The sequence below is a fragment of the Mesoplodon mirus genome (genome assembly GCF_964341445.2).
Source record: "Mesoplodon mirus genome assembly, chromosome: 12".
NCBI lineage: Eukaryota > Metazoa > Chordata > Mammalia > Artiodactyla > Ziphiidae > Mesoplodon > Mesoplodon mirus.
In genome coordinates, this window is record NC_138988.1 from 87328214 (window position 1) to 87341078 (window position 12865).

Sequence of the window (12865 nt, forward strand, 5' to 3'; positions counted from 1 at the left end):
AAGTCTTTAGTTGGCTGCTCCCCACCCTCTGATTACACAGGCCTGTACTCTTTGCAAAGATCAAGCTGTATTTCCTAATACCATTCAGCCTCCTTCCTCTGCTTTCCTTCAATATCCCTCAATCCCTGCTCCACAGACTGGGAGGGTCCTTACAAGTACCTGTCTCCACAAAGCTTAGGCAGGACAGGAAAGACAGGGCATGCTGAATCCCTCTTTCAGACTCAGCTCTTACTTCCACCATCTCTGTTCCTTTGAGGCCTTTGTCTGAGGCTCAGAGCTGATTTTTTTATGGCTGCCTGCATGCCTGCACCTAAAAATTCCCAAGCCCTACAGTCATTATTTTTCATTATGGAGGCTTTTGAAAGTCATCTCATCCTCAAAGATTTCTTGGTACACAACACAAGCCAACATGGAAAGCCTCACGATGTTGCCTTGAACAGGTGCCTGGGGACTTGAATAAGGCTTCAAAGAACAAAAGTAAAACGGCATTGCCACAGGAAGGTAAGAACCTGAGGAAACTAGAACGATTTCTCCCGAACCTAGCTAATGATCTTTGTTAAGGATGCTGATTTGCGCCGTGTTTTATGCTGGACGATGGAAAACAAACCATGTGCACAAAAGCACTAATTGCTTCATTTATTCTTCCATTTTGCCAGGGGACCAGCAGAGCTCACTCAGCCTCAGAATGGAAAATTACATGTTGGAGAGAAAATAGCCACACAAAAAGAATGACAATGCAATTTGAGTTCTGCTTGTTTACATATTTTATTTATCCAGTGAAGGAAAGGAAAAAAAAAAACAGACTTTGAAGGTGGCACAGATTCTGAGAGGATACCAAGGTCATGTGTTCCATTTTCCTCAGGCTAGTTTAAATCCACAGATTAAATAAAAGTGTAAAGGGATGAGATGAACATTTTACTGGAGAAGAAAATGTCTTCTTTGAGAAAGAAAACCCTCTTTAAGGTTAATATCTACTCAGGGGTTTCTTATTGGAGGATGGCTTACTTTTGTTTTTATAAAAATATGACTGCATTGTATAAACTGCTGGAGTTGGATATTTAGAAGTAGGTGGCATCGAGGCTGCTGATTTGGTGACTTTCTGGGAGTCCAGGTCTGGAAGAATCCCACTGTGGTGAGAGCCACAAGAACACTGTAAACATCCTTGGTCGTGGACACACAATGATGCACGGCAAAAACGGAATCTCAGACATCACAGACCAGGATGCCCGTTCTACAGGTGGGGAGACTGAGGCCTGGGAGGTTAAGTGCTTTCCCCAAGATCACACAGCTAGTTAGTAATAGGAACTCAAATTTCTTGGCTTCTAATTCAGTGCTTTTGTACACTGCATAAATAGATTCTCCTAATATTAATTTCTTTCCCAAGATTCTAAAGTTGGCAATTTGAGCTCTCTAAGTGGGAAAAAACTAGAGAAAACAAACAAAAAAAAGACTTATGGAGAATTCTGATACGTTTGTGTCTGATTTCAAGAACCTCATGTTAAGTTAGAGTTAAAAGACCAAAGTTTGGGTCAAAATCAGGGAACTTGATTTTTCTGTGAACACACGACAATATCTTACATGTAGTGAGACAAGGAATGGAAAGCAGCACCACACAGGAAAGATTAGAAAAACCAATACTAGAAAGTAAAAAGGACCACATCAGCCATTGGTAGGCTGGTCTAAACTGTTCAGCGCTTTCCAAGAACACGGAAAATGACACAAAGTCACACTATATGAGAGGAGAGTTCCAGAGAGCTCCTGGTGGGCACCCAGCAGCACCTCTTTAAGCAGCCGGTGCATGTGCCCAGGCTGACCCATGGCATCAACGGTCCCCAGGGCCACTGAATGGAATGAGTGTGAGCTCACACACCACACTGCCCACAGCCCAGCACAGCCCTGGGGCAGGTCAACACCAAATCCTTATCATTTCCCAAACTGGCCTGCTCCCTTGTAACACTGGGCATAAATTACAGAGGGGAAGACCGGGCTGGAAAATGTTTCAGGTTGCCGCTATGGGCTGGACATTTTGAACCCTGGACAAAGTGACTGGTATCTTTGTTTCTCCCGGGCCTGGAGCTCTTGTAATGGGCTGGGTGTGGGCCTTGATGTCTGCGATTCGCTCTTTAAACTTTTGCTGAAGGAATTTCTCTTCTTTGGAGTAGCTTTTTGCGAACACCGACATCAGCAGGCACCCTGCCATGGACGTGCCCCCGATGCAGAAGAGCACGGCGCCCGCCAGCTTGCACATGTCAAGGGCTCCATTAAACTGGACAGCGTGCGTGTCCACCATCACGAAATTGGCCTCACCAAAGGCTTCGATTTTGGGGGGCACAAGAAAGCCCACTGCCAGGACAGTCAATCCAAGAATCACGAAGACTGTGCCCAAGATGAGTCCAACCTAGCGAAAGACACAATGAAATAAGATAGAGTAAACCTGGTACTTCAGGTCTCCAGGGTAGGACTGGCCTTGTTTTCTGAGACAAGAGACTGTCCCCAGTCACCTCTAATTTGTATGAGAAGCCTGCATAATTTTGTAGTTAAAAAAGAAGGTGAAGGAGGACTTTTCTGATTTTGATGCCAACCAGGAACTGCAGCACTGCCTTGATTTTTCCTTTGAGCTTCCTGTTTGTCCAGTGCTTTGCAATCAACAGCGCCCCCTTTGGCTTATGTTGTCTTGTTTGGTCTTGAGCAAGAGAAAAGCAGCCTGGATACCCAGGAGCTGGTGTTACTCTATCCACTAGGCTTTGATGTTCTTAGAAGCTGGCCTGGGGCCCCCACTGATACCATGTTGTTTTGTGGGCACAATCAATCTTGCAGAACCTCAACATCAGACAAGCTCATTCTGCACCCATGATGAAGTGTGACAAACCAAGGCCACTTCATAATTTTGTCTAAGCGCAGACAAAAACAAGGTCATTGTGCAAACCACAAGATTCTGCGCACCTCCCACCCCACCCAATATGAATGACTGCTGCTTCTTTACAGTTACAGTCTTAGTCTCACTCTAGTCCACCCCCTGTATAGATAAGATTTATTAAGATACCCAATCATAGGATTATTCCTGATAATCCAGAGTGAACTCTGGCTCCTGTAGACTTCCCAAACCCCTGCAACCCCAAGTCACCCAACTAAAGCCCACATCCTATAATACATCCTTTCTTACATTCTCTTACTGAAATGCCCAGGAGCCCCTGTGGTGTCATTCTGTCTCACTGTGATGAGTAATATACTCAACTTGTTCAACATAGATGTGATTTCGGCAGGTGGCCATCGACAGTCTGTGTAACTACTCACCCCTTCCCCAAGCAAGTGAAGAAGGAACCATCATTACCAGTTTATAGGCAAGGAAATGTAGCCTCGTGGAGGGTAGGTCACTGCCCCAAAGATAGACAACTGGCAAGTAGCAGAGGATGGGCTAGAAGCCACAGATCTGACCTCCAGGCCAGTGCTCTTTCTCTTCTAACATGTAGCTGTTTGCGCTTTACTTGTGCAGATGTTGAGAAATGTTAAGAGCAGCAGATGGAGATGAAACTGCATCAGCTCAAGTTCTAATAAAATGTAACCCACTGAAAATGGAAAGTAATATACCATTTGGCGGTTGAAGCTCAGAGGTTTGGAATTAACAGACTCAGGCTTGGATTCTAGCACTGCCAACTAGTACTTGAATCATAGAAGGAAAGTTACTTAAATACTCTCATTAATTTTCCCATTTATAAAATGATAAATGATAATAGTACGTACCTCATAAAGCTGTGAGGACAAAACGAGACCATGCCTGAGAGCACTCAGCCCTGTGCCTGCCTAAGTCATACGTTGTAATAAGTAGATATTATTGTTATTATTTGGAAATGTGCCTCTTGTAAAATTATGCTGCATTGGCAAGAGCACTGCAACAGTCACTCAGTACTTGGAATAAAGAACAGCTAATACAGCTTATTTTTTAAACACATTTTTCATTTCCTCCTGTTCCTAATTGCTTTTAGTTAAAATAACAAGGTTGGAAAAATAACCAAATGTGTAACACCATTTAATCTTGAACATCTAAAGTATATTTATCTATTTATTTACTGTGTTTCAGGGTAATACACTTCGTTAGATAACTTCTTTAGTAGAAGGTTTGGATAATGGAAAACATTTGCAAATCCATCACTCTGACAAAGGGGGGAAGAGAGCTCGTATTATTGAGCATCGGTTATGACGTAGGCACTGTGCTTTTCACTTAATCCTCACCAGCATCTTATGAGATGTAGATATTTTTATCCCCATTTCACCTATAAGAAACTGAGGTTTATTAGATTGAAGAAACATAGTTCAAAGTCCACTCTTTAAGCACGTTGTGTCTAACCCAGGTCTGCATGACTTCTAAGCCCCACTCCCCACTTTCATTCTCCCATGATACTTCACCGATTACTATTTTGTACATTACCTCTATAATTTTTTAAAAATTACAATAAAGTTTTAGTCACCATATATGAATGAATTTCCATTATGTAATAGTGTAAAGAAACTGAAAAACCAACAAAAAGAGTCAGTATAATGTCTTCTGAAAAAAAAAAAAAGAAAAACTATTGTACATAAGATATAAGTACTGCAGAAAAAATTGGGTTGTAAAATATCACACTTTGGATGGCTTTCTACATTTTTTGAAGAATGGTGTCAAATTCACCTTCAAAGACTAACCGTTATAATATTTAAAAGATGACTCATGTTGGAATATTCTGAATGCACAAACTAAATTAAATATCCATGGTGACATGCTTCATATGTCACTAAATTACCTTCCTCCTCAAGAACTGGTACAGATTCTCAAAAATTGAGGGCAGCAAAAATGTATCCATCTTCGTTTCTAAGGTTCTTAAGAGCAAGGGAGGCCAGGGTGCTCCATCTTCTATTTCTGTCTTTCTGTCCGCAGCAGTCAGTCCAGCCTGTGTCCAATATATATTCCTGACTGATGAACTTAAACCACCAGACTGCTGAATCCGGAGCCAGGTGATTGATTCTCAGAGCAGTCTGTTCCTCAGTTGAACAGTGCTTTATAGATTAAAATCCACTCTTGGAATATCACTCAGAAGCTAAAAGGCAAACCCTGCCTTGCAGATGGCAGAACTCCTGCTCATTTCAAGAACTGGAAAGTGGCTGGCCTCCCCAAGCCTTCTCCCTTTTCCCTGTTAAATCAGAGGATCAGAGAGAGGCCCGCCATCTGTGGAGGGGAGCATGACGTAATGAATAGTATGTAATGCCCAGGATTCTTGGGGTGCCATCAGTGCAAGTCTAATGAGGATCTCCAAAAGATGTGCCCAGAGAGGGACTCCAAACCTGTTCAGACATGTCAGGGAGAGTGTGGGATGGTAGGCATGAAGGGAAAATGCTGGGAATACTTCCCTGAGTGTAGTAGTGGTGAGGAGGGATGCTGGGATATATCCACTTAATCCTGGTACCATCTTGGAGTACTGAATGGAATAAAAGTTTGGGGAGTGATGCCATATGGTATCATAAACTTTGTCTCTGGACACAGCTGTAAGTTGAAGTGGTCCCAGGTCTAAGAGAAAAGGGGCTCTATTAAATAGAGTTTAAGAAATGCAACACAGAGGTTTTTTTTTTAAAGGTTCTGAGAGCAAACCAGCTCTGTTTGGAGCCATGCAAAGAGTTGCAGTGCTGCTGGGTGAGGGGCTTCCCAGAGTAGCCTGGTGGTGTGGGATGCTAGATCCACACCAATAGGGAGAGAGAAGGGCCTCTCCAGGTGATGAAAAGCAAGAGCAGTTTTTGTGCTGTGACTTCTGATGACTCTCTTGACTGTGCGAAGGATGGGTGAAAACCCAGTCCCTGCTGTTGCAAAGGAGGATTGGATGGCGGGGAGAGTTTGGATTCCAGAAATTCTGCAGCTGGGGGCCACAAGCCAGAAGCTGCTGTTGTTTTGACCAGCATCCCCTTTGTGGTCTGTCTGTGAGCTGATGAGATCTGAAAATGCAGTTCACTCCAGTAAGTGGAGCTGGCAGCAGGAGCAACGCAGCTGTTCTGGCAGAGGGGAGGTGGTAATGAGTGGTGGAAGCAGGAACCAGCATGGCAGGGAAGAGCGGCGTGTGGGGGGAGATGGCTGGATGGAGCTAAATGGGAAAGAAGCCTTCTGGGTTAGAGGTGAAATTCGGAAGCAGTGCAGCAGGAGTGAAGACTGGTTTTTCTTCTTCTCCATCAGCCCCGAGGGCTGCTGCCCATGGCTCCTCAGCAGGACCTGGGCTCGGAGTGCTGTCACGTGCCGGAGTGATGGCGGATTCTAACTCGTCTGTCCTGACCCTCTTGCCTGACCTGCTTGTAGGGACACTGAGCTTTGCAAAGCAATGACCAGTGCCGGGCTGGGATCAGGTCCTTCCACATATGCGTCACCTGGTACAGTCTCTACAGCCCTCCTTCACCTGGGTAGCAGGATCCTGCATTGGCTCCGCTGCCTTACAGAGGCTTTGTTCCTCCAGCCTGTCAGCACATTCAATCGCTTCCATCTTCAAAACCTATTCTAGAGCCCTGTGTCCTCCACTAGCTACTGCTTGAACTTATTCCTACCCTTGGTAGCCAAGCCTAGTCTTCCACCATTTCACTGAAACCCCTCTCTCTGAGGTCACTGATGACCTCCTAATTGTCAAATCCAATTTTTCTTTTCTTCATTTGCATATTCTGCAGTCATTGATTTTAAGTACTTAGGCTTTCTTAAAACCCTCACCAATGGTTACCCCTGACACAACTCTCTTCCTCTTCTGTCTTTAACAACTCACTCTTAACTTGCTTTGCCAGACACTCTTAAATTATTGGTGTCCCCCAGGGTTCCAGCCCTGACTCACACCTCTAACTCAATATGTTCTCTCTATGGTTTAATTTGTGGCCGCAGTTCCAACTCCCACCTATATACCAGTGACTTCCAAATGTCCAACTCCAGCCTAGATTTCTCTCCTGGGCTGTAGCCCCACATTTATGACAGAAATGTCCCAAAGGCTCTGCAAAACCCAAATATTCAAAATGGTGTTCCTCTCTTCTTTCCTTCCCAGTTTTTCTGCATTCCTGCCGCCTGCCCATTCACTGAGTCCTTCCTCACATTCGTAGTCAATGGATAATTAAATCTTATTGATTCTGTCTCACAGAATTCTCTTGACTCTTGTCTCTCCATCACTACAGCTACTCTAATGGTAACAGAGCATTATTAACTCTTGCCCAGATCATTGCAACAGCATTCTGATGGTCTCCATGGCTAGTCTCATCCTTTGTCCATTTTTCAAGTGTCATCTGAGAATTTTTCTTTTTTTAGATAATAACCACATGGTTTCTTCTCTTAAGGGACTTCCTTATTCATTTCTAGAATAAAACCATCTCCTTAATATCTAGCAAGACTTTGAAGAGAAATCCAAGATGTAAATTTAAACTCTTGACTTAGCTTAAGGGGGAAACTGGAGAGACTGGGACAGATAGGAGGAGGGTCTTGAGAGAAAAGAGAGGTACCAGCATCATTTTCACTTTTAGTAAGTCTGTGGAGGAAGAGGTCTTGCCTTGTACCTGCCCATTGCTATTTAACACCCTTTGGGAGATTTCTAATATTGGTTGAGGGAAAGGTAAGGAGGAGGATAACCCTGAGGTGAGGAAAGAACGACTGGGCTAAGAAGACTGCTCCCGTTAGCTCATACCTGCAGTACTTCAGCTATCTGCTGCACCATCAAGTAGCAACTGTCTTAGTCAAGGTCAAGTGCAAGGGTGAGAAAGAAAAACTCCACCACAGCCTGTTAGGCCCTTGGGCAGAGGTAGTGGGTGGCAGGGGGTAGGTGGGACCGTGTCACATAGATTTTTGCAGATGTCAGCAGTTGCAGGTAAATTAGCAGTGGCGGAGGCCACCATGCAGTAATCCAGAAGCTGTGAGGCACAGAGAATGTGTATAATACTGTGTGTGTGTGTGTGTGTGTGTGTGTGTGTCGGGGCTGTTTACACCTGATTGTGAGACAACCTTCCCAAGAAAGCCTAGCTTTATTATCTTACCTTCTCACTGTATTCAATCAAGCAGGAAGGTTCTGGAGAAATTTCTACTTCACAGCCTGCTGAGTCTCTGTGATCTGGCTCTTGTATACATTACCGTGTTCATCTCTCGGCCTTTGTCCTCCACGCCTAACTCTTACCCCAGCCACAGTGAACTCTTGGCATCTCCTGAGTATGCCATCTTCTCTCATGACGCAGCTTCTGTGACGCTCTTCTTTCTGTAGTGCTTTTCTGTTCCTGTGAACTCTTCTGTGGAGTCACTTCCTCCCCAGGCTGCATCAGGTCTGTCCAGTAAGTACTGCAACAACTGGCACAGTGGCTTGTAACAACCTCTGTACACATCTACCTTCCTTATTTGACTGTGAACTCCGTCAGGTGAAGAACAGTGTTGTGTTCACAGCTGAATCCCGGAGCCCACCACAGAGGCTTGTGCACGGTGGACATATAAACGTGTAGAAAGAACAGCATTGTGAGAGCGAGGTTACATTGGTCCATGTGGTAGAGCAAAGTTTCTAGCTCAGGCCCATTTGATTCCAATCCCTGTTCTCATTAAGCCCCTCCTTGCTGCCCACTGCTAAGGAGCTGGCTCAGCGGCAGAGTCCTCCTGAGGCTCTGTGAGCGTGGCCCCCAGTGAGAGACCCACGTGGCCTCAGCAATGCTATAGTGGAAGAGAGGGAAGGGGGAGCCCACGTCTTGAACCACTTACAAGATGCAGATTGAAATGAAAGAAAAAACATAAAAAAGTATCATAATAGAAACACGTGCATAATCAGTGCTTTTCTCTGGGTTGATTCGAAGCACTTCATACACTCACTGGCATGAGTTCCCTTATATTCCCTAGGAGGAAACCCAAGAATGGTTGGTTTATTCCCTTGGTAGAGGTGAGGTCTCTAAGACAGTGAATTCTTTGGTTTTTCAGGTTGACTGTAGGCTTCTGAGTGCCCAGTCTAGTGTTTTGTGGTCAGGATGTAAGTCTAAGGTTTGGATTTTGCTGGAATATAATCTCTATGAGGCCGTGGACTTTTGCCCAGTTTTATTCTCTGAAGTAGGTCCAGCACAACAGGGAACAAATACTTCTGGATCTTGTTTGCATAAAACAGAAGAGAGACAGTACTGAAATCTGAATTCTAGGCTTGGTAATTTACTGAGAGTTCTTTATCGTACGTCCTAACCCATGTATTATTTGATGGGCTTATAGCTTCACAACTCGTATCACTACTAGTGGTTTGGAACCGCTAGCCTTTGCGACATTCTGTATGTCAGTGGCATTTCAGGCCCTTGGCACAATAGACCTGTGAGGCAAATATTTGTCTTTTTGACATATAGGGAAGCAACCACCCACTTACCTGGGTAAATACAAGATGTGCCAAGCTTGGCTATGTGCTTCATTGGTCCAGGCCAGTAGGGAGTCATCAGAGGTGACACTTGTACAGAATAAGAAGGCTGGCTTGACCAATTCTAATACAGAGTGCCTGACACTAGTAAGATTTTGAATCAACACAGGTCTTGGGTAATCATAGTAGCAACCATATTACCAATATTTTATTTATTAACTAGATTTCCAGTTTTATTTCTGTTTCAGAACTCAGTGTTCCATACAACGTCTGGTACTAGGAGCTAATATATTAAGTACTTATCAAGTGCCTCCCGGACATTGTTCTAAGCTCTTTGCATCTGTTATCTTATTTAATTCTCACAACTTATGTGGCAGGTACTATAAGTATCACCGTTAGAGGCTCATTTAAGGTCAATTAAATTACCCAAAGTTACAGAGCTGAGATTTGAACCCATGTAATCTGAGGACAGAGGCCGTGCTTGTAACCATCACTATGTTACATTGCCTCTTGTTAAACTCTATTGCCAGTACATTGTAAATTTATGTCAGTATCAACGTCAAACTTTCTGGGATCTTTTGGGGATGATCAGAAACCTCCAAAACACAGAATATTAGACCTGGAGGGAATTCAAGGCATCATCTAAAGCTGTGCCTTCTCAGTAGCCCTTCCTACATCCTTGTCCTTTTCTTGATTTCTAAATGTTGGAACATTCAATGCCCTCTTCTCTCTTATGTCTATACTCTCTTCCTAGGTGATCTTGTCTAGTCTGGTACCTTATATACACTGTATATATCAGCGACTCCCAATTCATGAGCTGAAGTATATTTAAATTGCTACTAGAGATCTCCACGTGCATGTTTAATAAGCACCTCCAATGTAGCCATGCCAAAGTCAAACTCTTGACTCCCCACCCATCCCACTGCTCTCCTGGTGTTCTCCATCCCAGTGAATTATAACATCATCCACTAAAGAGCTCAGGCTGCAAGTCTCTAAGTCATGCTTGACTCTTCTTTCTTTTGTTTCTAATTTGTCAACATGTCCTGACAGCTTGGCCTTCAAGCTTTATGCTAAATCTGACTACTTCTCGCCATCTCCATTAACACCACCGTAATCTAAGCCACCATTATTCTTGCCTGGATACTTTAACAGCCTCTTAAGTAATCTAGCTGCTTCTATCCTTGCCTTCCTATAATTTATTTTCCATACTGTAGCCAGAATGATCTTGTTAAAATACTGGTCGGGTCATGTCACTCATCTGCTTGAAATGTTCAGGTGGCTTCCCATGGATCTCAAGGTAAAAGCCAAAGTCCTCACTGTCACCTACAAGGCTCCACACAAATCATCTGTGTCCTGTTATTTTTCTGAATCCATCACCTGTTCTTTCCCCTCTCTCATTCCTCTCCAACCAGATTGGATCTCTTGCTATTTTTCAAACACACCAGTGTTCCCATTTCAGAGCTTTTGGACTTGCTATTTTCCCAGCCTGCAATGACCTTCAGCCAGGTAATTTTATGGTTTCCTCCCTGGTATTTGCTCAAAGGTCATCTCCTCTGAAAGGCTTTCTGTGATCAGCATAACTAAACACCAGTTCTCCACCCTTCCCTGTCCTCTTATTCTGATTTATTTCTCTTCATAGCACTTGCCACTACCATTCTGTGGTGTGGTTTATTCATTTATGGTCTGTTTCCCACGATAGATTGTAAGTTCCTTGAGGGCAGGGACTTTTTCTTCTCCCATTTACCACTTTAATTTCTGGTACTTTGCAACTTGGCACAGAGTAGGTGCTCACTAATTATATGCTGAATGACTGAGCTTATTGTCTGGTGGGGCTCCTTCCACTTGAGGGAGCTGAAGCTCATAAAACCTCATGACCACATATCCAGGAGAGGCAGAGCTGGCAGACTGACCACTGTATTATGTCTCAGTATTAACTCTTTCTAGTATCCAACTGTTTTTTCTAATAAGTATTGTAAGTTGTCAACTGATACTTAACCAAACCTTAAGGGAGGCTGAAAGCATGTTTTGCCTTTGGATGGCTGTCATAGTTGGTGAATTTAGTGGCACATTAATAACAATAGCAAAAATAATAATTAACAATGGCAATTATATCTATTTATGTTTAACCTGCAAATCAACAATTGTGCTGTGTGTAGAGGCTTTCTTCAGCCCAAGGGTTATAGTCTTCTTTCCTAAGGAAGAAAACTGCACTTAGTGTCACTGAGAGGGATGCACACACAGAGTCCCAGACTTCTCAGTTCTCTATTGCTGAATTATTTCCCGTATCAAATGACTTCTCCACTTCCTGAGTTAAACACATGCTCTTTACTTACCTTCCAGAATACTGAGCTGCACCTGTTAGGTGATCTCTGGATCTGGAAATCATCCTCATACTCCCAGATGGAGGTGGAACAGTCCTCATAAAACTGGTGCAGGTACGACCGGACTCCATAGCGCTGGTACCCGCCCTTGGTAGCAGCCTGTGCCTGCTTGGACCCACAGACGTTGCTGCAAGAACTCATCCTTCCCAGCTGGAATGACAGCACCCACAGGCATCAACCACATGAGTTCTGGCCTTGGTATCAAAAGGCAAATTAAAGGTAAGAACCAGGCTGAATAATGTCAGCCTGTTTGAACAGTGCTCTTTTCTGGCAAGAAAAGACACGTTTAAAGACCTGCCTCTCTGACCCAAGCTGCTCTTCTCTACTGAATGCAAAATTATCCCAAACACTCAATAACTAGAACTGGTTCTCCATAAATGAAACGAGACACAGCTCACTTAGATGATGCAAAAATTTAAGCAGGAAGCATATGAGAAATGGCAACAAACCAGCTGAGATTTTCAGTGTCTTGACAAGAAATCTTTAATCTCTTAGAATCCAGTAGTCTTTACACTTCCATGTTAAAGGATTAGGAAGGCACTCTCACTTGGTATAGATGGAATTTGTCCTGGACTGTCCTCTTAAATGCTTAACCATGTTCCCTTGTGGAAACTACATGGTGTTACGTAGCTATTTGAAATTTTGCCTTCGGATCTCATGTATCTTGCTCTAACAATTGTCAAGTTGTACAGAAGCTTTATTAAAAAGTTGCTGAGCAACTTACGCTTCCTGCTTTATCACAAATGGCTTGGCCAATAATTGATACCTCACTGACTCTAACTCCAGATATTTCAGGCATTATTTATGGATACATCTGTCCACGTGGGATGCTAGAGCATAATGTAGAGGGTAGACCTACCTTTTACTATTTCCCATTAAGTGTCTACTATAAATAAAAAATGCAGAGAATTGTTTAACAAAACTAAGCTCTGGGTGGGTTGTTTGGGACTCTGCCTTCTTCAGATGGAAATTTCAACTTGATCTGATCTAATTTGACCTTAGAGGCATGTGGTTAATAATTCATGGTAAAAAAAAAAAAGGAATTACTGAAGGACAGAAATTTTGGTGAGTAAGAGAATTCTCAGTTATTCTGTTTGTTCTTTGGTTTTCTGATCTCCATATAAGCAGATAAATAGGTAGCTA

General features: G+C 43.4%; 1 protein-coding gene across 1 annotated transcript; it reads right to left on the minus strand.

Annotated features, from left to right (window-relative positions):
- Positions 1-1999: 1999 nt before the first annotated feature.
- On the minus strand, positions 2000-11863 carry NRSN1 (neurensin 1; the record flags this gene model as incomplete). Its single annotated transcript, XM_082638717.1, has 2 exons — positions 2000-2398; positions 11675-11863. The coding sequence occupies 2 exons, from the start codon at positions 11861-11863 to the stop codon at positions 2000-2002; spliced, it is 588 nt and encodes a 195-aa protein (XP_082494843.1).
- Between the last annotated feature and the right edge of the window lie 1002 nt (positions 11864-12865).